A 22624-nucleotide genomic window follows, 5' to 3' on the forward strand; every position below is an offset into this window, starting at 1 on the left:
GCATAGCAAAATTCAAGAAGAGATCAAGATAGATTCTTGTTTTGAGGAAATACTCTAAGTAGATCAGATACAAAAGCTAATATCTGATTAGAAATTAGTTTACCCTCTGTTCTCTCAATTTATCACCAAGTAGAACCTGTTCCTTACAACCACTTCTGGGACCCATTACAGCGTTTAAAAGCAGGTTAAATGTTAAACTTGTCAAAGATCTGACGCTGTGTTAACAGCCAGAAGCTTTGCAGTAAATCTGGTTTCATTTCCGATGCGATGAAGCTTAAATCAATTCATGTTACTTCAGTTCAAAGCAAAACAAACTCTTGTGCATCGTCTGAAAACCTGAGATCAGAAACGGGGTTGAAGGTTTTTCTCTCCTCTTCAGCTCAGTCCAAGTGTTTCCCAGAGTAGACTATAAATAGCATTATAGGATTTCCCTGTTATGACTCAGCTGCTGAGTCATAAAGTACCAGACAGCCCACTTTCTCTTTGGGCTATTTATTTTACACGGATATGTGAAATCTAAACTCATTCACCCTACGGACCGGGAAGAAATGTGAAACTTTCAGAGGATTTATTAAGATCTGAAGCTATTTGCTGCTGTGATCTAAAGTGTTAAACTGTGGACTCATTACATTACTCTCACAGTGGGTCAGAGTGACCACATACAGCTTTAATGCTCCGATCCCGCGGAGGCAAAGCGGACCATGTAACCCGACTGGAATAGCTCTGCTTTTTCTCACCAGAATAATCTTCTCGGGGAAGTTCAGTTATGTTCAAGTATCAATATAATTTTAAAGGTTTTTTTTCAGCACTAGAGGCTTTTATTGAGCAGTAGGTAGTCAGAAAAAAGGTTGGAGAGAGAGAAGGGGAAAACATGCAGGAAACGGACCAAGACCGGGAATCAAACGGTGAAATCTTACAAGCATATTTTCAATAAACTCCACTACTGATTCTATAAGAAACAAAAAAAATAATAGGAGCTGAGCACATATTAAGGAGCTAAAATCCAGAGGTGACTAACCAGCTGCTGCTTGTTGTTAAAGGAGGTGAATGTGAGGAACCTGAATAACATTTGAACTTCTCCTTTGTCTTGTCTGCTGTCAAACTGTGACTCCTTCATGTGAAGCAGCAGATTGAAGCTGAAGGGATCACGGCAGGAAGCATGTGTTGGGTCTCCCTGCGCTGCAGAGTGAGAGGTGCAGAGAGAAACGTGCGATTCACGTCCCAGAGAGAATTTCAAAAAACATGTTTTCTGTCAGAGTTGGGAAGGAAACAACAAAACGGATGATGGATGAGGCAAAGGCATTTATCTGAAAAACACTTAACGTAAGATAAGGATTTTACTTCTAACGTTCCTTTCAACAAACTTTATGCCTCTTACAAGTTGGGATGATGAAGGAGAATATTTTTGCATCAATGCCCTGCTGAAAAATTCTGTGAGAAAGAAAGATTTTTATTATGCAGCTGTTCAGGTGTTTCAAATAGTTTACATTGTCATGCAAAGTAGAGAGTTTGTTGACAAAATGTTCAGTTAGTCTTATTTCATCAAACACATAGTTCTAGTTAAGTCAGATTCATGAAACTCCATGATTTTATGTCACTAGATAAAAGTAACGAAATTAGATTTTCAAATGAGCTGAACATAAAACATGTTGAATGATGCTGGATTGACGACTCAACTTCCTTTGGGTATATATTCACCCAAAGATAGATTTGTTAAGTTCCCACATATTTGAGGATCTAATGTAAATTATTATCACTCCTCTGCAACACGAGAGAAATTATCATACATTTTTTTATCATTTCTATGGTTGCTACAGGGATTGATTGAGAAAAATGTAATGGAGAAGTCTCCATCTGGAACTAAGCTGCCATTAGACTTTAGACTTTTTGAAATATTTAAAGCTTTTGCTCTGTTCAACTGTGCAAGAAATGTCTGCAAAGAATGGAGGTTAGTGGGGGAAAACGCATGCAGCTGTAATTGCAGTGAAAAGTGATTCCGCAGAGTAATAATTCAGAAACCTGACTACAAATGTGCACACAGATTTCTACATATTTTGTAAAAAAAAAAAAAAAAATAGATGAATAAAAAATCTTGTACATTTGAGTATGTGGTTATAGCAATACTTCTAGAAGGTACTGTTAATGTGCTAAGTGGGAGAAAGTTGTTTCAAACTCAAAAAAACCCAAAAGATAAGGAACTCCTCAGAAGGTGATAGATGTTTCACACCCTAACACCAGCAGTTTCCTCCACTGTGGGTCAGATTGAAGCACAACTGAAGGGGAGCTGATTGACTCTGCTGAGTAATGAGACTCATCGTTCACAGTCAGTAAAAAAAAAAAAAGACTCGTCTCCGTCCCAGGAATGATAAATCTCCGCTCCGTTTTAACCGCTGTTGCTGCTGCCGGTTTATGGACGGCGCCTGTTTGTCACGCATGGAGGCGTCAAATCACACTGCGCTGCACTTTGTCAGCCTTCTGTAACGGCGACAGCAGCTGTGGGGATGATGCACCGTCCTTTTGTCATCACAAGTTGACTTCAAGGACTTTCTGCGCTGGGAGGTGGCTAAGCGTTTAGCCATTATTGACGCAGGCCGGCCCTGAAGCTTGTGGACGGGGATGAATGAATGAGAGGGACGTTCGCGTTTTTTGTCAGAAGGTTGCTTGGCGTTTGAAGCGCTGATGGAAGAGACAGACTGCCATCTCTAATGCTTCACCAGATATCTATCGATAATCATCTTGTTTCAGATAACTCGGACACAATTCCTTTAAAGGTTTCTTCTTTTTGTGGCTTTTCTTTCAATAGCTTTTCCGAGTTGGCGTTTATTATCTCCAAAACTCTGACAAAAAAAAAAAAAGCCAGGTTTATGAAGAGACCCACAATAAGTGCTTTAAAACAAGCTAACCATGGCGCAATTTATTGCAGGAGGAAACTTCATGTGACTGCATCGTACTCCCAGAATTTACAGATGAATATTGTAGTGTTTGTGCTAATGGTTTTTCACATGCAAGCCAAGACCCTGTGAGGTGAAATGTGTGTGGGCAGCAGCTGTGCTTTCCTGGGTAAACCTTTGTCTTGCTGTCATTGATCTCTGCCGCTGGTGTGGACGTGTGAACTTCATCTGTATCCAGCATTCGGCTGTGCTCCTGTTCGGTTTTCCTTTCCCAATGTTCAGATCTATTTTCGTAAAGAAAAAGGGTGTGAGAAGCTTTGTGATTCCTGTGTCCTGGTACGTGTGGATCTCTTCCTCCAGAACGTTTCAAGCCGTCTGTCGTGTCTCAGCCTCCTGAAGATAAATGATGCAGGTGATGACTCACACAGCCAGGCTTCCCTCATCTGCCTTTCCTCTCAGTTTAACCTCTCAGGAGGAGTTTCTTCATCGACCCGTCCTGCTGCCTGTCGCTGCAGTGAACAGAAACAAAACAAGAACCTGTAATACACCCACCAGTCTGTTTCTTCCAGGTTATATATATATATATATATATATATATATATATATATATATATATATATAGTCTGTTTCCTCTCAGGTCTGACCTGCTAAGTCAAATTTTCTTCTTAAGGACTCATAACATCAAAGAACTGGCTATTTGTTGATCCGCTTACCGACTTAAGGAAAGTGAGGTTTCAGTTTCAATGCAATCGATAACAAATAACATTTTTTCCAGTATTTGACATTATCGTATCGTGATGGACTTTCCTGTTATGAGAGATACTTTATGTAAATATTCTTTTTGAAGGCAACATCTTGCTTGCATCTTTGGGTCATACACAACTGGCATGCAGTTTTGTATCATACTTAACTAAATGATTAGTGCGATAAAAAGTTTTCCCCAAACAGTCAGAACCAGGTCTGATCGCCCAAATGTAGCTTTTACATTGGAGGTTTTGCTTTTTATTTATTTTGGTGTGAAGTTAACTTGGTTCACACCAAGTTATTTTGGTGTGAACCAGAACAAAGAGCAGAAGTCTTTGTTCTGGTTTCCCCTCACATCCGTGTTGCGTTCAGGGACCCTCGGCAACTCTTTTTCAGTGTGTTTATCTCCAATCCAAAGTGAGGAGCTTCTGCCCTTCATAAACCTCGGAACCAGGAGGAACAGATGCCACCTTTTAGAGATCCAACCAGAACCAGATTTGGAGCTGAAGCCGTTTATTTTACCAGTAAAGATTGAGACTGAGGTTGAGAACAGAACCAACTCATCAGAGAACAGCTGTAAGCGGCATGATGGAGGAGCATCGTTGCGATGACATGCTAAAAGAGCAGGCGCTTCTTAAAGTGACAGGGCGATTTCAAGGTATTGAATTGCAAAGTAAACTTTAAGTCATGTTTTATAGCATTTTTACAACAACTGAAGGTAACAGTTACTTGATTGTGCTATAAATAGAACCATGAGCCTGGAAAACTTATAATACTTCCCTTTAAATGTTCAATTCCTCCTCTGGCCTTTTTATGTGATGCAGTATGTATAACAGATTATGTTGCATTTCTATTTTCTGATCAAAAATATCTTCTATTCAACTGTGCAAGAAATGTCTGCAAAGAAGGGAGGGTACCTTTGCTGTCTTTCTTTTATACTTGCTTAAATCTTCCGGAAAATTAAGTTGAGTGTGATTAAACAATAAACAGAATCCTTGATTACTGTGATTGTGAGCTCCTGGTGGCTCTCAGAATCATTAAATGAGGTGTAATTTTTCATATTCCTTCTAAATAAATATCAACAATAATGCAGAATCCTCTTGTGTTTCTGTGTTTATGATCAAAAATCAGATTTTCACGGATAATGAGACCAACTGAACTGTGTAATCCTTCTCTCCGTTATGTACAGTCGTACTGCGGTCAAATGGCTCTCTTGTTTGAAACACTTGTTGTGGGACAGACTTGTAGCTGAGAGCAGCAGCATATGTTTCCTAATAACCAAGCAGGTGCTCTTCCACAGCAAGCGGTGATGCAGGCTCGTTATGTTGCTCTCTCGCCGTGCCTGATTTTTTTTTTTTCCCCCTGCTTCCTCCCGTCGGCTCCGGCTTTGTGCTGAATCGCAGAACAGAGGCGGTTCTCATGTCTCACCTTCGCCGCATCAAGGTGCGTTTGAAGCAAAACGTCGCTTGTGTTTGCAGACAGACGAGAGATTAGATGCTCTGCCCATGCCCGGCTCGAGAAGGCCTGAGGATGACGAATTTAATCCCAGATGACATTTTGAAGACAGTGGAGCTGATGGAGTGAACTGGCGAAGGATTATATTTGTTTCTGGGTCAGACGCAGCAAATTTTCCTCACCTTTTTCTCCTCCCTGATTGTTTTCTTTTTGTTTTTTTCCCCCCTCCTCTTTATCTTAGCTGAGAAACCGTCTCCTGGTTCATTCATTAGAGCTGCGTTTATGCAAGGAAAGAGTATAATCCTTCACTTTGTTGACAAACTGTTAAAATGTGCAGCTCTGCCGAACACGGCAGGAGCTGATGTTTGTTGCTTTCATGCTGATCGGTGGCGATAAGAGCGATGAATATTTCACAGTTGCCGAATGTGGGTCGCTCAGAGGAAGCGAGGCCTTGAAGGGAGTGCCATAAATATCTCTCCCTGGTTCTGATGCCTGTGTTCTGTAGATGTGTGTGTGTGTGTGTGTGTGTGTGTGCGTTCGTGTGGCTGTCAGGTCCAAGGAAACCCAGAAGAGCCAGGCGTGTTGCCTCATCTGTAGAGAAATTACTCCATGCTTTTTTGTAGTAGAAACATTAAAAAAAGAAAAAAAAACAGCATTGACTGTGTTGTAAAAATAAATAAATAAAAATTATCTATTATTTTATGCGCATCACTTTCACACCGACTGAACTTTTCCACATAAAAACCACAAACTTCTGTTTTGTGATTTCATAGACGGACAAAACGAAGAGCATAATTATAAAAGGAAATTAAAATGGTTTCCAAGTTTGTTTGTCTTTTTAAATCAGTAAAAATCCAAACGGGCGACCTTTGTTTTCTGTCCCCTTTACTCTGGTACCCCTAAATAAATCCCAAGGTGAGCGTATATCTTCATCCATCATCTCAGTTTCCACAAGCCGCATATGAAATCAAAAGTTCTGTTCGGATGAGAACAAACTGAGCCTTCCTCTTTTTTTTTTTTTTGACTAGACAAAATTAACATCATGAGCGCACCATCCAGAACGCTGACATTGGCAGCATCATGCTGTGTGGATTTTTTTCCTTGCCAGAATAAGGTCAGTTTTCTCTGAGCAATAAGTGCAGGCAAAATCTGAGACTGTGACGGCATTGAACAGCAGAAGCTGACGTGTTTATTTTAGCGTCAGCAGGATGCTGAGCCACATTCCTTCTGCTGGAATGATACCGGATCGCTTTCTTTCTTTCTTTCTTTCTTTCTTTCTTTCTTTCTTTCTTTCTTTCTTTCTTTCTTTCTTTCTTTCTTTCTTTCTCTCTCTCTTTCACAAAGTGTCACTTTAATGTGCCGCTCCGTCATCACCCTGCTGATCCACACAGCTTTTTGACTTTACAAATAAACTCTGAAAAGTGTCATCTGCTTGTGCATTTAACACTTCAGAGTCAGTCCTTCGTAGAACTGAGCACGCCTCCATTAGCTTAGCACATCTTTACTGAAATATTTGAAAATTCTTCTTTGAAAAACAGCTGAAGCTCCTTCAAATTGGATAGAGAACCCTCCGATTTTTAAGTTTTTCCACAGATTCTCAAACCGATTCAAGCCCAGACTTTGACTGGGCCATTCTAACACAGAGATATTATTTTATCTGAAATATTTCGTTGTTGCTCTGGCTGGATGTTTAGGATTGTTGTTTTTCATATTTAACTCTACAAATTTGTAGATGGAAAACTAGAACATTTTGGTTGTAGTTTAATATTAAATAATGCCAAATAAACGGGTAGAAAGTGCACGTGAACATCAGTTTAGTGTTGCCACCAACTCTCATTTAGATGTAGAGCTGGACTTTCGCTGAACCGAGGAGAAACGTCACGGAAATGACAAGATCCTTCGGTACTCTTACAGAGTTTTAAATACCGTATTTGAATAATTAATACCAACTTATAAAGAAAATACATAGAGACCTGCAGACTGCCTCTTCAGTTTCCACTAAACCTTCATCTGTATTCACAGGAACTGGCCAATGCCGCTCCATAAATCGGTAGATTTAAAAAAAGCTTTACAGCATGATTGAAAGAAATGTAGAAGAAATGATTGTTAAATATATCAGATACAGAAGCAGATGAAGTGAAATTTACTCTAATGTTGTTATGTAATGGAGTCAAAACTACATAGGAAGCCTGTTATTGACGGCTGTGTTACTTACCATTAGCTTAGTACTAAAGCTGTTCAGATTATGGGAAATTTAACCATAAGATTCTTTACTTTAATAATAATATGTAATAATTGTGTTATGATGTGTTATGATTGGTTAGAATTGCTTACCTGTTCAATCCTCCTCAGCAGGATACCTTTTAGTGCATTTGTGTTTCCACGTAGTTGTCCAAAATATATGGTTTTGTATGTTACTCTAATTTGTTTGGGTTTTCTTAAGTCATAATCATCAAAGCTAACAGAAGTAATCTATTAATAACTTAACATTAAGTTCTTGATGATGTTCTAATTCTCTGACATGTAAAGGTTTTTATAGTTTAAAAACTAAATGAACTATCTGTGCGACACTATTTAAGCTGACATGTCATAATAAATATAAACTTGTTTCATATCTGCAGGTGGTTTTCAGTGATCAGAGTCAAACATTTAGCAGTTCTTGTAACTTTTTACCATAATACTGAAGGGAAACATGCAAAGAGCCCAGTTTTTCTTTTTCTTTTTTTTTTTTTTACATTAAAACATATGAAAGCAGCTGGCAAAGAAATAAGAAATGAAATTATAATCTGGCATCCTGTAGTATCTAATTTGACATATCCTCAATTGTATCTCCATTTAAGGATGCAGGGGGATTATGATTTTTGACCCAGCCCAGATGATTATAACTTCAACATTTTTAGATTCATTTTGTAATTTGTGGTTATTACACGCGCATAATCCGCTTGTTTGGATGTCTTTCCTGCGATCAATGGCAGATATGTGAAAGAGGAAGTGATTTCATGCTGCAAATCCCGGCTTGCAGTGCATGAAACTGCAACACATGGCGTGTTAGCGAGCTGCTTGTCCGATGAGCCAGAGGGGGAAATTTCTCCATAAACTGCTGCTCTGAGAAATGTGGCGGGACAAAGGCTGAGGCTGCGAGGCCTCGTCTGCGTGACCGAAGAGGAATGAGGTCACTGGTATCCACGGCGACAGCATAACCTCGCTTTTTCCCGAAAGCTGTGGCACAGAAGATACGAGAGGGAAGGGAGGGAAGATCACAGGAGCGGAGAAATGACTCAGGAATCCTCCGCGGTATAAGCGACGGGACCCGATTGTAAACTCCCGACGCCTGCAACCACAACCCGTCTCATCCCGCCCGTCACCTGCTTTGCTCATTTCACGGCTCCGACAGCAGAAAGGCGTCTCTCTGGTCGCTCTCCCCTTTCTCACAGTTATTAGTCATTCTCCGCAAGTGTTGAGTAAGACAAGAACTTGGCAGGAGAGGAGCCTTTCCGCTCATCGGTTCTCCTGCGGAGACGAGTCCAACGGCCTGTCCTGTGCCAGAACCCGGTTCGGTTCCCTCACACTCACTGAAATGGGAAGGCTGACGAGAGGCTAGCATAAAGATTTTTTTATTTATTTATTTTTTTACATAGGTGTGAGGAGGAAGAGGAGGGGGAAATAAATTAGGCTGGAAAGAGATAAAAAGGAGGGGATGAGTGAACTGCCCCAGAGCTCAAACCTGCCTGCCAAAATTTGTAGAAGACATCGCTGGCTGAGTGCCGCCTCCTGTTGAGGGTGGAGGACAAACAAAACCTGCCTGTTGTTCGATGGAGGGTAGCCACTTCACCAGATGTTCCCTTTTTTGCTGAACAACTCCGACAGTTTGTCAAAATTAGCAACAGTTAAACAAAAAAGTGTTGCTGCATGTCATCTGTTCTGGATGTTTTTTTTTGTTTTGTTTTAAAGGGGCAGCGTCATGTGAAATCAACTTTTTTTAATTTTTTAGCTTTATATCATGTTACAATGTTATTCCCCCATCAAAAACATGCCCGTTGTGTTGCCTTGATTCTGTAATGCATGTTTGAGAAATCCTTTAATCGCCATGGCAACCAGTCAGCTGTGCAAAACACCTGGGTGGACCCAGCTTCGCCTTCAAGGCACAGCTCCTCCTCAGAGCTGCAGTTTCCATGCTCCTCCTCACAGAGCAGCCCTCCCCCGAGCCTCCGCTATTCAACTCCTTCAGACTAGCAGCAGCAATTAGCAAACACCTGGTAGGCTCGTTATAGGAGCTACTTCTCAGTGAAATGCTGGTAAAAATGTTGTTAAAGGGTTAATAGAGGAGCGCTGACTTCCTGAAGGCGAAGTTTCAGAAAGAACAGGAGCTTTTAAAGAGACAGATTACCAATTTCAAGGCATTAAATTACAAAATAAAAATTCTTTTACGTCATAATTGATTTATATATAGCATTTTTTTTTTTTACCTGAAGTTAATTTCGTCCCCGTATGTCTGGAAAACACATAATTCTGCTCCTGGATGATTTATATTAAAAAAACTATTTTATCCCACAAGCTTGTTTCTGATAGTGAGACACTGTAAAATATAATAAAACAATGTGAGGGAAGCTGCCTGTTTGTATTTACACTTTATTTAAAAAAATATTTGGTAACACTTTATCCGAAGGGGTCATAAACATGACAATTACACCTGTTATGAACATGAGGGAGTCTTTATGATTGTTTATGTTGTCATAAAGTGTCATTCAGTAAATAATAACACTTTTAATGCAAAGTTGACACTTTTAATGGACTTTTAATGCAACGTTTAGTGCAACTTTGCATTAAACAACAGTTATAAAAACATTTATTAAGACTCCTTCATGTTTTTACAACAGTGTCTTGTCAGTCTTATGCACACTGCTTCAAATGAAGTGTTATGTCCTAATAAAAAATGATTTATTCTCTTCTCAATAATTCATGGAAAAATCTTTCAAATTATTGCAGATTTACTCAAGGACATTACAGTTTGAAAACCTTACAGTGGCCCACGCCTGGCTTCTACCAGACGTCGTTTGTTGCCAAACCTGTCCAGAAATATTAACGTAGATGTTTTAAAACGGCACATAAATCTTTTGGAAAGGCTTGTAAAGGTGATGTGGAGAATGAGAACTGCCTCATAGACATTTATTATGAATGCATCAGCTGTCAAAAATAGAAAGTAACATGTCCATAATTCAGCTACTGGGAGTACGAAGCAACAGCAAAGGCTAATGCGCTCGTGGAAATAAATGGGATTTTTGTGTTTGAGAGAAGGAAGGAGACGCGTCTCAACGCGGCTGTCCAGTCTGCGACTCTGAGGGCGGCGTCTTTTGTCTGTAATTTTCTACGTGCTGCAGTCGCTCCGGGTATTCTCAGTTTTTGTTTGGGCCGTCTTTGTGAAGATGTGAAAATGAAGGCATCGCGTCAGATCACATGTAAACACGAGGACGTCTCGTCTGAGTGTGTTTTCTGTGTCTGTGTGTGTCGGGTCAGGAGACGCGTATTGGCAGGCGGAGGACAGGAGGTCTCAGCAACTGGAATCATATGAGCATCAGATTTATGCTTCGGTGACACTTCAGGTCCTGCCTGTAGGCGGCTCAGTGAATATTTAACAGATTTAACAGAGAGGTAATACGCACATATATGTGCATACATAAATATTTAGACAATTTCTAATCTATCTGGACTAGTTTCATTATTATTGTTAAACTCTTTTGTGCTGTTTGTTTTACTCTCTAGGTTTTTATATCTTATGTGCTAAAACATGTGCAAGAAATATTAAACTCAAGTTTTTATAAGCTTAGGTTCAAAGCAGAACAGAAAATTAGATACAAAAAATATTGCTTGTATGAAAATCCTCTTTTATGTGATGAAAAATGACCTTCAGTGTGTCTGTTTTTCCTCAGGCTGTTACAGAGATTCCTTTAAATTCTTTATATAAAACATGAAAACTTTACTTAATTTGATAATAAAAACTATTGAACTTTAATATAAAACATGCAAGAGTGATGGGCAGCTTTTATTTTTAGAACAGGTCAGGAACTCAAATCTTTAAAAGATCTGCCACACTTTTCAGATTTCTGATTGTAAAACTAGTCTTGGAAGCCATATGTGTTTCCTTCTACTTCATATTTATTTTTTATTATATGTTGATCTGTCACATAAAATTATAGGTTGCTAACTTTATGAGAACGCCAACACAAAGAAAATACAAAAAAATATATATATATTCAAGCATTTCCTCATAAAAACATTTTTTATCTCATAATTTTAAGAGTCTTCTGGTAAAGTTACCTCTTTCTTCTGCTAACTTTATGTCAACATACTCTGTCGTACAACTCACAGGAAGGATGATTGAAATAAAAACCACGTTTTGACATTTTTTTTTGTAATTTCTACTGTAGAAATTACAAAATAAACTGGATCTGGCATGGAAAAAAAAATCTGAGATTTTACTTTTAAGCTCACCTTACTTTGTTATAAATACCCAGTGGTGGAGAAAGTACTCAAAAAATTGACTTAAGTAAAAGTACAAATACACAGACAAAAATGTACTTAAGTAAAAGTCAAAGTACCACATTAACATTTTACTTAAGTAAAAATAAAAAAGTACTGGCTTTTAAAAATACTTAAGTATTAAAAGTAAAAGTACTCGCTGAATGCATTACCTAATCACTAATATCATTAAGTGTACCGATCGTATTTAATTTCAATACATCAATAATGTGCCATTTTAATGAACAGCCACAGATAAAGCCTGTTTTTATTGTGTTTACTCTGTAACATAGTTTAGACTTAGATATGTGATTCTATGCATCATCATTTCAGGGATGGAAACATCTCATCTCCTGTCCTAACATAACATGAACTTCACTTTTTTTTGCCACACATTTATTTTGAAAGAAATCCAACTGGCAGAGGAGGACATGGAACCAAGGAGCCTCGTAGCAGAGTTGTAGTCTGGACCACCGAACCCAAGACCAAATCAAATCCAGCACCCCGTACTACATGACAATAACATTAAGTTTACCTATCAAAATTGCTTCTCAAATTGATCTGAAAGATCCACTTTCCCATAAAACACCTAGATATTAAATACTTAGAGCTGAAATAAATTTAACCAGTGACAATTCAAACTCTTCTTCATTCTGTTTTGCTTTCATCTCTGTGCCACAATACACAGAGGTCTCCTGTCATCCCTAAAAAAATAACGCCCTGTGCGGTTGCCCATATTGCCAATGTCAGAAATAATAATTGCACCATTAAACAGCAATTAACAACGCTCAACTATGAACACTGTCCAAGACCCAATAAGCAAGAAGTAACCAAGCAGGAGGAGCACCGTGACTGTTCTCATCCTCCCTCCTGCTGCAACGTCTGCCACCATGACAGGAAATGAAAACAAAGAGCAATGAGCATGCTCTGTGTTGCTACGTTCTTGTTTTATTTATTCGCCAATATAAAGATATTTCAATGAAATAAAATAGCTACTGCAGTGAACGCAGAGCATTACAAGAACAAAGAACGGCTCTCAGTGAGGCTTCAGCACTATAGGACTTAGTCAAGATCCGTCCAGAAGAATCAGGTCGTTCCTGAATGTCATACCACTATATTGCACTTTGGTCACAGCGTTGTCCCATATCTGCGACATGTCAGTCAACACCTCCACACAGTAATTCAGAGCATGAGTGACAACTGTTTTTCATGCAGATGCAACATGTCTCTCTGTACAGCTAGCTTTGCTAGCATCACGTCCACAGCGCTTACCTTTCTTTAAGCTTTCCTTCCAAGTGACGCTAAAAGTTGGACGAAGTCCCGCCGACTGTGAAAGCGAAGCGATGCTGATTTTACATGTCGCCATATCTTATGATTTATGCAGCGCTATTATATTACTGCCGCTCAGAGGAAACCACTGCGCATGTCTGGAGCTCCGCGTGCGGGTAAAGGTGGAGCCGATGGGTGACAACAGACACTAAGTCACGTTATTGCTTGGATTTTACGGCGCCACCTTAAGTCCCTGAACTTCACATTTTAACGGAAAAAAAGAGCAACGCGACTTGGATGTAACGAGTAACGCGACAGTTTTGTAGAAATGTAGTGAAGTAGAAAGTACAGATACTTACTGTAAAATGTAGTGGAGTAAAAGTAGAAAGTATCCATTATTAAATCTACTTAAGTAAAGTACAGATACACGAAAATTGTACTTAAGTACAGTAACGAAGTACTTGTACTTGTACTTCGTTACTTCCCACCACTGTAAAAATACCCTAATCAGTACTTTCTCAAAACGCTTTCATGTCATGACAAAATATTGTTCAGTCTCTAAAGGTGAAAACTGAATCTCTTAAGGCTTTAAAGAAGCACACAACCTGCTATGATTGATTTTATTTTCTGAACTTTGTGCACTTTAGTTTTTGCTTTGTCAGTCGCGAGGCCCGTGAGGGCTGAGGAACTCGGGGTGAATCTGGAATGAGTCGGCCCATTTCATTGTATTCAACTCGGGGAAAAGCTTGAGGGATTTAGAGCTCCTTTAAAGAAAAGGCCTCTGGTGAGCCGGACCTGGACTCTCCGAGCTCTGGTTGTGAACAGCATTTTGATTTGCTGCTGAGAGCAGCTTTATCCCGCGGTTTTCTGTTGTCTTGTGTTGTGTATGGTTGTAATTCAGTGCCGGACTCACATCAGAACCAAGGTGTGTTATAAACAGCTCCAGGCCAAATAATGTGTTGCTAAGCAGATACATTTATTTTTTAACAAATTTTAACTTTATGCTGCCTTTCGCTTGATGGTAAAATAGTCAGACACTCTTTGTGTTTTTAGCTAATGCTTTCTGTCTATGAATTAGCTTTGTAACATACATTTTCATTTTGATTTGTGAAACATATACTTTTTTTTTTGCAAAATGCCCACATATAGATCTTCTTTTTTGTTAGGGATATATATATTGCTAAATTGTAGAGCACAGATTCTACCTCATTTGCATATTGTAGCGATAAAGTTAAGAAGCCTAACAAAAGACAGTGCCTGTGTGTAAGTATTGAGACTCAGTGAGATTAGAAAGTAGGTGACCTTGAAGCATAAAGAAGCTGGAGTGTGTGTGTGTGTGTGTGTGTGTGTGTGTGTGTGTGTGTGTGTGTGTGTGTGTGTGTGTGTGTGACACATAAAGATACGGATCTCATCCGAGGTGTTTCTGTTGTGACAGACGTCAGTTCGACCACCAGCGCCGCGCCTCATGCTCTTCATGCTCCCTTCATGACTCTATTACGCTCCACAGCCTTGTTCATCCTCACACACCTTCATGCTAAACCCACCTGCTCTGTTGCTGCCATAGCAACCATCAAATCCACCCCCGCCCTGGTTAGCAGTGAAGGCATGCTGGGTAATTTGACTTCACCTGGAACATTTTCTCCTGTGGGGCTTTTTTTTTTTTTTTTTTCTTTTGTCCTTGAACCATTTTTATGTCATCATAAACAATTTCCCCCTGTCTGGCCCGAACTGAATAAATTATTCATCTTGTGAAACTTTAAAAAAAAGAAAAATTAAGCCTACACATATTATTTCATCATTCAGCCGGGTTGCATTATACAAAATTTGAATGAGTTTGGGCTGAAAAGAAACGTTTGACCTGTTCCAGTTCTTATGTTTTTGACTGACACACCTGCTTTATGTTCTGTTTATGCTTTTCTTTTGTTCAAATATTGCTCAGACAAGCCTTTCTTTAGTAATCCGACTTATCTGATTGTTGCCCCAGTGTTCATCACATTCCTACTATCACTGCTACCTTTTTCTTTGTCACCTCAGAACTTTCTTTATGCTGGTTTGATCTTCCGAGTTTCCTCCTGTTCAGAGGTGATTGTGACCATCTCCTGCCTGCGTTCGGGTTTTTCCAAAAGCCTGCCAATGTATCCCAATTGAAAACCTTCCATGACGGATAAAAAGTTGAAATATCAAAAGGATAAAATAGAGCAACTTAGCTGTAGTGCTTCCAGCCTTCCTGTTACCTGCTGAAAGTCATGCTCTCTCTAGTTGTTGTGAAGCCTGAATGGACTAAAGACATTTCATAACAATTAAAAACTGTTTCCTTTCAAACATCTTCTTACATCAGTGCACTAAATATAGCTAACTGCTGCACTAAAGCATGTTGTCGGCATGTCCGTCTGGTAGCATTGACATACGGTGTGTTCACTGAAAGGAAAAATGTAGGACTTTACCCCAAGCATACATTTATTCAAGCATAAATTCAATCCATTTGCCATTTATGTTTCAGACCAAACTTTATAAGAGCTGTTCTGAAAATCAATTTGTTCTTTTTCTGCTTTTCTTCCACCTCGCTTATTCATAATCTATCAAGATGATTTATCTCTGAGGGAATAAAAACATGAATTTTCTCTCTCTATTTCTATCCTGATCACTTCTCTCTGCCTCTGCCTCATTTTCTCTCTGCTGGTGGGAATCCCGGCTGTGACGACAGTAGCTGCTGCAGTAAAACCCCGACTGCACAGCAGAGGCTCTGGCTCTGGATGCTTCCAAAGTCAGAAAATTAACAAAAACCTGCAGCGCAAGCCAGACAATATTTTGTACCTTGTGTTCTTTTCCCACCTGTTTTCAATGTCAGCGAACTGCCGTTTCTATTTGCTTGTATTTCACCAGCCTAAAACATTTTTTCCGTAATATGAAGCATGTGTTTTTCAGCCTCTCCCTTCCGCAGCTGCAAACGTTGTCATGCTGCTTTACGAGAGCCCCCCTACCCACCCGAGTGGAAACGTTAGCGCATCAGGAACAGGAGACCTTCTCCTGTCCTTGCAGATTTGTAAAAACCCAACAACAAGGAAACTGTTGGCTGCTGCATTTCGCTGAATGGGGAGATTTCACCACTTTGAGAGTTACATGAGATGCATTCAAATCCTCTGGTTTTTGTTAATTTCGTTGTAAACATTAAGTTTTCCGTGTCCAGTCTTATTTATGCGTCAGTTTTTCTCTTTTTTAAAAAGCTGAAGGTGAAAGATGGCCATTCGAAAATCAAAGTCCAGATTTAATTCTGGTTTTCAACCTGTAAGAAGACTCGAAGGCACGACCCGCCCAGTCTGACTGAACTTAGAACTTTTGTCAAAAGTTTGTGACTGTGGTTATTATGTCACACAACCTGACGACGCTTAAAGGGTATAAATACACTAGACACTATAAGAGTTCACACTGCAAACTTCAATATTTTGTTCCCGTTATTTTGTGAAATACTCTGAAGCTTATAAAAACTGAACAGACCACAGCCTCAGGTCTTTCTCACCAACACTGCCTCATACACTGTCAGACTGAAAGCCGCTGTAAACAGTTCAACTCTGATAACGTCTGAATCTTTTGACATCTGGGGAACCGAGAGCCGTTAAGATTTCAGAAAACTGATTCTTGCTGCCATTAAATCCAACGCTTACAGGCTTAAATGTCTGCTTTTGATGAAACGTTGTGTGAACAGAGAAGAAGAGTCACACTGCGGGAGGCAAGGAGGAATAAAAGCAGCATCCCGTTGTCCTCCTGAGCCCAGCCTCTTTCTCCTCAGACAGATCAATAATCATTCAGCTGCAGCACTAAGACCTCTGACTCAGCTATGAGATTGTTTTCTTTGTGTCAGGAAGGTATATTCAGTCATAAAATACAACCTTTACATTTTTTTTCTGTTTCTAAGATCCATGCTTTTGACAGGGGTAGTAGAAAATACAACAGGAGTTTGAGAAACAAAGGAGCAGCTGGTCAGGCCTAATTCTTCAGACTGACATTCCCCTCCCTCATCGCCTCCTCAGCCTCCTCCTCTGTCTGCTTCCTGTCACCGGGCTGCTGCCTGAGAACAGGTGTGTTATCACCTGTCAGCAGGGGGGATGTGGAGGAGAAAGCTGCAGACCAGTAGTCTGGCGCGGGAGCAGCGTGGCGCTGTAAGTCCACCCAGCCCCAGCGGCGTGTCGGCCAGAGGGTTTTCTGCTGGACTCTGTTGCAGCAGACTCTGTCTGTGGCAGGATGCATGCGTCGGTGGGCGGGTTCTTAGGGCCGCTCAGGAAGCTTTGTGAGGTGGACCCAATTGATTTGCTGCTTATTCTTGGTCTGTCAGGACCAGGCTGTTAAAGTCGGCTTTTGTTGCTGTTCTTTATAGTAACTCTGCCTGCGTTGAAGAAAATACCGGCTCAATTTCCTTAATTATATTTGTTGTACAACTTTCTCACTTCAGGCATTGGTTCTGAAAACTTCAAACAGTTTGCTGTTTTTAGTCATCTTTAGGCAGTAATTATTTTGTAGTTCCTCCTTTAAACGTGTCCTGATTTACCCCCCGGACCATGTAGTCAAATTCTAGAAAGGCCTGATAATGAGAGCTTCGTTTAATTCAGGAATGACCCGGATCTAATCTGTTTCATTTGGATTCTGACTGTTTCTCAACACCTCTTGGCATGGTTTCCTTCTGGATTATCCTGTTTTTATCTCCATCTATCCATCTTCTCATCAACTCTAACAAGCGTTCATGTACCTAGCTAAACAATAGCGTTCCCACACCATGATATTGCCACCGCCATGTTTTCCCGTAGCTATGGAGTGAGTCAGGGGATTTTCCATGTTGGTTTTCCATCAGTGCTGTTGCAAATCGACCAAAAAGGTTTGGTTTTGTTCTCCTCCTGAGCACCTTCTTCAAAAGGTAGAGACGGTCGAAGCCTTTTTGGCGCCCTGAGTGAATAACCCAACTAAACAATCCCTTATCTCCACCCTAAGAAACACTGAACCACAGACAGGAACCTTGGTGTGCACTGTGGCTCTCAGCCATGAGATACACGCACACCTACAAACTTTAGCCAGGATTGGCTGTGCTGGTTGCTGGGAGACCAAAGGAAGGTGTACATTCAGGCTGAAGTATGAACATAAAATATATCTGTGACTATTAAAGATAAAGTGCAGAGGCTGTAACATCGATGGCAATGACGAGGAAGAGGCAAGAGCAGCAACTCATATTTGTAATGCTTTCAAAATTTTCACATACACTTGCAAAAGTGTCTACAGTTTTCCTGCAGCCCAAAACCCAATGTGAGATGTTCCTGTTTTCTTTCTATAATTATTGAGGCCATGACAATGACAATCTTGTGACAAGGACATAAAAACATAACCCATATGTAAAATGTGTAATATGCTTGATTCAGTCTGCAAATGTATCCTCACAGAGTGCTACGTCGGGACAAATGTAATACATTTTGTATCTTCGTCTCATTTATTTCCAGCCCAGACGTTCTCAGCTGTCATTTTTCCACAGTAAGGATTTTCTCTCATCGCCCTAACAGCATCCTCTCTGTCTTGTTTTCTTTTCCAGAGCTGAAAAAACAGAAGTATTGAGTGAGGACCTACTGCAGGTACTAATAAGTCTTCATCGAATATGTGTGAGCGCTTGAGTGAGCGTCTTTCTTGGAGGAAAAAATTCATTAGAGGTGCAAAGTATTCGGTAATCATGAATTGGCTTTTTTTTCCAAATGGCTCGGTGAGCCGTCTTCAGGCAACTGTAATGAGCGCAGAAATTGAAATTTTCTTCAACACAAAAGGCTGAACGTCCCGAGTGATTGATCCGGGGTGCAGCATTGTAATTGACCAGATTAATGATGCCTTCGGTGGCATCAGCGTCTGCTCCACTGGGTTGGTTTAATAATGAAATGAAAGGCGTTCAAGCGCAGGTGGAGTAATGGTGTTTATATGCCAACATAAAACAGCTACAGGGTCTAAATTTATTTAAATCTTACCATTTTTTTATATATATATATATACCATCATGACCTGGGTCAGACTCGAGTCGTTCTGACGTGTGTTTTCTGTACTGCTGTGTGTGTTTGTTTCAGGTCGAGAAACGACTGGAGTTGGTCAAGCAAGTTTCCCACAGCACACACAAGAAGCTGACCGCCTGTCTGCAGGGTCAGCAGGGTGTGGACGTGGACAAGAAGTCTGTCAGGTCGCCCTCGGTGAGACTCGAATGACCAAAGGATGCTGAAAACATTAAACTGTGTAAAAAGTGATGCTTCTGGACAGATTTGATCGAAGCTGGTGCTTGTGCAGACTTTATTTCCGCTTTAAAGGGGATACAGGTTTTTTGATTTTTTATATTTTAAAGGTTGGATTATGGATTAGGAATCTGCAATCATTAAATTGCTCGCTAAACATTGTTTAGAGAGAATCGGAAACAAATTCTTGTGGTCATAATAATGCTATGATTTGTTATTTGAGAAAATGTCTACAGTTTCAGGACACTTGAAGAAAAAAAAAATCAATGAAGAACAAAACAAAAACACCTTTCAATGGGCAGTAACTAAATGTGGTTTAAGTGTTGATTTTATTACTAACTGTCAATATTGAATTTCACCATTGTAGTAGCTGTTTCATCCTTTCTATATTAAAGCTGGTTGTGCAATCAAAGAAACAATAGAAAGATGAAACTGATGAGTTTGTCTGGTAATAAAAGTGTTAGAAACAGAATGTGAATGCCACACTTCTATTTGGCAAATTGACATATTCTTATTTTTAAATATATAGTATATTTCCCAACATGGCTCATTACCCAGGGTGACACAACCAGAGGGGCGGTACTATCACTTGACTTCCACAATTTTCCTATTGATTATTTTTGCCTGTCCAGCCAATGGGCTAGAAAAAATATGGCAATGTTGGCTAAAGTATTTCATCTGCAGCTTTATTAAAGCGTCAAATCAGTTTTGTTTTTAAGGAATCAGGATGGCATTGGTTCATCTCCGGCTCAAAATCTAAACCGCTTTGGCCAGTCTGATGTAAACTGGAGTATTCTCCACAAATACGCTTTCAAAACTGAGAATCATTTTATGACAATCAGGGCCACCGTAAAATGCTGGTGGAGATTCTTTGAACCCATCGGCTTTTCTGTGCTGCCTGCCCTACACTGATGTGTTTCATGTGTTAACCACAGTTTTCGGTGATAACCGACACGTTTCGCTGCGAAGGCTGACTCACTGACTGTTTCTGCTCGTCTCTTGTCAGAAAAAGCTTCCTCTTACAACACTTGCACAATGTATGGTGGAGGGGGCGGTCGTGCTGGGGGACGAGTCTCTCCTGGGGTGAGTGCTCCGATACCGTTTTGATTACCCTGTCACAACATTTTTAAAAGAAACCCCCAGTGAGTAGAGACTGCGAGAACTTCTCTGATTAAACGAGTTTCGCCTTCGGATGCAGGAAGATGCTGAAGCTCAGCGGCGAGACGCAGGAAAAACTGGCTCAGGAGCTCATCACGTTTGAACTCACCATCGAGAAGGATGTGATCGAACCGCTATGTGACCTAGCAGAGGTAGACATTTTATCAAATGATTAGCAGAAAGCTGCAAGAAATCTCACTGAAGTTATTTCAGCCCAAAGAGGGTCTCTGAACTTTTTTCACTGTTGGAATCCAGATTTTTGTTAGTATTTTATTATTTTTTTAATGAGTAAAACAATGTAATTTTTTCATTAATTCACTTTTTATGCTGGAAAAAGGTGATTAAGCATCGATATGTGAGAATTTCATAATAAAGACCTGATTATTTAATGAGGTGTGACCTATATTTCTTAGATTTCTTAAGCTAAAGGATGCCAATGAGTTAATCTGAGAATTTAAATTAAATCCAATGGGGATTCAAGTAAATATTATTTTCAGTGCGTTGACACTTATAAACCAGGTTGTTGCAGAAAAACGATATTCTCAGAACGAGGAGCTCCCAGTGCTTGCTCCACATTTAGATAATTGTGAAACACATGCATGGTGGTGCCGCTAACAGTAATGAAACTGTTCTTCATCATCATCATCTTCTTCTTCTTCTTTAAATCAAACAACAACTCTATGCTCCGTCTTCTCAGGTGGAAATCCCAAACATCCAGAAACAAAGGAAACATTTAGCAAAACTGGTCCTGGACATGGACTCTGCTCGCACAAGGTGAGGTGGAAACATGCATGACTTTTATTGTTTAGATGAGAGGGAATAAACATTACGCTTCCCAGTCTACGCACTTAGAAACTTTATCCCTGTGAACAAAGTCCCGCTGAAGTTTCCCACTGAATGTCACCAGGATTTGATTGCGCACCTGTGAACTCCTAACAGTGCACTCTGTGTTAAATTTACTCAGTCACCTCTGGTTGTTGCTATTTGAATGAGACATTTGCTCTTTATTATGACATTATTTAATAGTTTTGTTGCTCAGCACGTTGTTAAAGTTGTCCCTCTTAAACTACAAGAGAGTGCAGACTGATTCATGCTCACACACCTGCTATTAACACATACCTAGCCCAAAATATTTAATTCAGGTTAAATTTTAATAAACAAACACCTAAACCATCACCTCAGCCCTTGTTACATAATTTCTGAAGCTTCTACAATTGTTCTAAAAAGTAAGAGAGTGGGGCTGCACAGTGGCGCAGTTGGTAGAGCTGTTGCCTTGCAGCAAGAAGGCTCTGGGTTCAATTCCCGGTCTTTCTACATGGAGTTTGCATGTTCTCCTTGTGCATGCGTGGGTTTTCTCCGGGTACTCCAGTTTCCTCCCACAGTCCAAAAACATGACCGTCAGGTTAACTGGCCTCTCCAAATTGCCCCTAGGTGTGAGTGTGTGTGTGCATGGTTGTGTGTCCTCTGTGTTGCCCTGCGACAGACTGGCGACCTGTCCAGGGTGACCCCGCCTCTCACCCGGAACGTTAGCTGGAGATGGGCACCAGCAACCCTCCCGACCCCACTGAGGGACAAGGGTGTAAGAAAATGGATGGATGGATGGGATGGAAGTAAGAGAGTGGCAAAGAAAAAGGTTTATAGTGAGTTGGAGTTGAGGTGCATGGGTCACGAAAGAAGAAGAAGAACAAGACTTTTATTTATTGGCTTGACAAAGAGATTGAAAATAAATGAAGGAGAGAAAATGGAGGGAGTATTTCAAAGAATGAAAATCACAATAAAATACATAAGGTATGCAGCTGGAATGTGACAAAATGTGGGAAAAGTTCAAAGGATGTCATTACTTCACATCATCCTTTATTTTTACAATAAATTTGAGTTATTAGATGTTTGAATTATGAGTTTATTCCAATGTATTAGACAGCATAAACAGTAACTTAAAAGTTTTTTTTTAATATTTCCATGACATTTTCAGACCATATTTTTATTTCCTTCTTTAACTCCTGCTGACTCATTGTTGCATCAGCAGTGACATTCAGGATGTTATTTTCCTCGCTGCGGTCAAATCTGGCGTTTTTTTAAAAAAGTGACCCAAATATGAAGCAATTTCTCCCATCTTCCTCCTGTGTGCTGAACTCGTCTGGCACCGCTCCATATCATCTGCACTCGGACGGAAAACCATCCAACTATGCAGACACACAGACGGAGGGACAGAACTAGGAAAGGAAATAGCTTGAGTTTAGGAGACAAAACTATGACTCATTGTTTTGCTTATTTTAATAAATCCGTTGAAATTTTTTGAGATTAGTTTTCAGGAACAAAAAAAATCAAAAGCATCTTTTACCTTCC

General features: G+C 40.0%; 1 protein-coding gene across 5 annotated transcripts in view; it reads left to right on the plus strand.

The window, feature by feature from the left end:
* Positions 1-22624, plus strand: part of LOC103481739 (rho GTPase-activating protein 44-like) — a 65453-nt gene that overhangs the window by 15962 nt on the left and 26867 nt on the right. For all 5 annotated transcript variants that reach the window (XM_008437459.3, XM_008437461.3, XM_008437462.3 and 2 more), the window contains exons 2-6: positions 18445-18484; positions 18962-19081; positions 20127-20203; positions 20319-20430; positions 20976-21052. In XM_008437459.3, the coding sequence (XP_008435681.2) occupies positions 18445-18484; positions 18962-19081; positions 20127-20203; positions 20319-20430; positions 20976-21052 (426 nt within the window). The remainder of the gene's footprint in view (positions 1-18444; positions 18485-18961; positions 19082-20126; positions 20204-20318; positions 20431-20975; positions 21053-22624) is intronic.

Source organism: Poecilia reticulata, chromosome 19, assembly GCF_904066995.2.
Source record: "Poecilia reticulata chromosome 19, P_reticulata-male-v2, whole genome shotgun sequence".
NCBI classification, from domain to species: domain Eukaryota; kingdom Metazoa; phylum Chordata; class Actinopteri; order Cyprinodontiformes; family Poeciliidae; genus Poecilia; species Poecilia reticulata.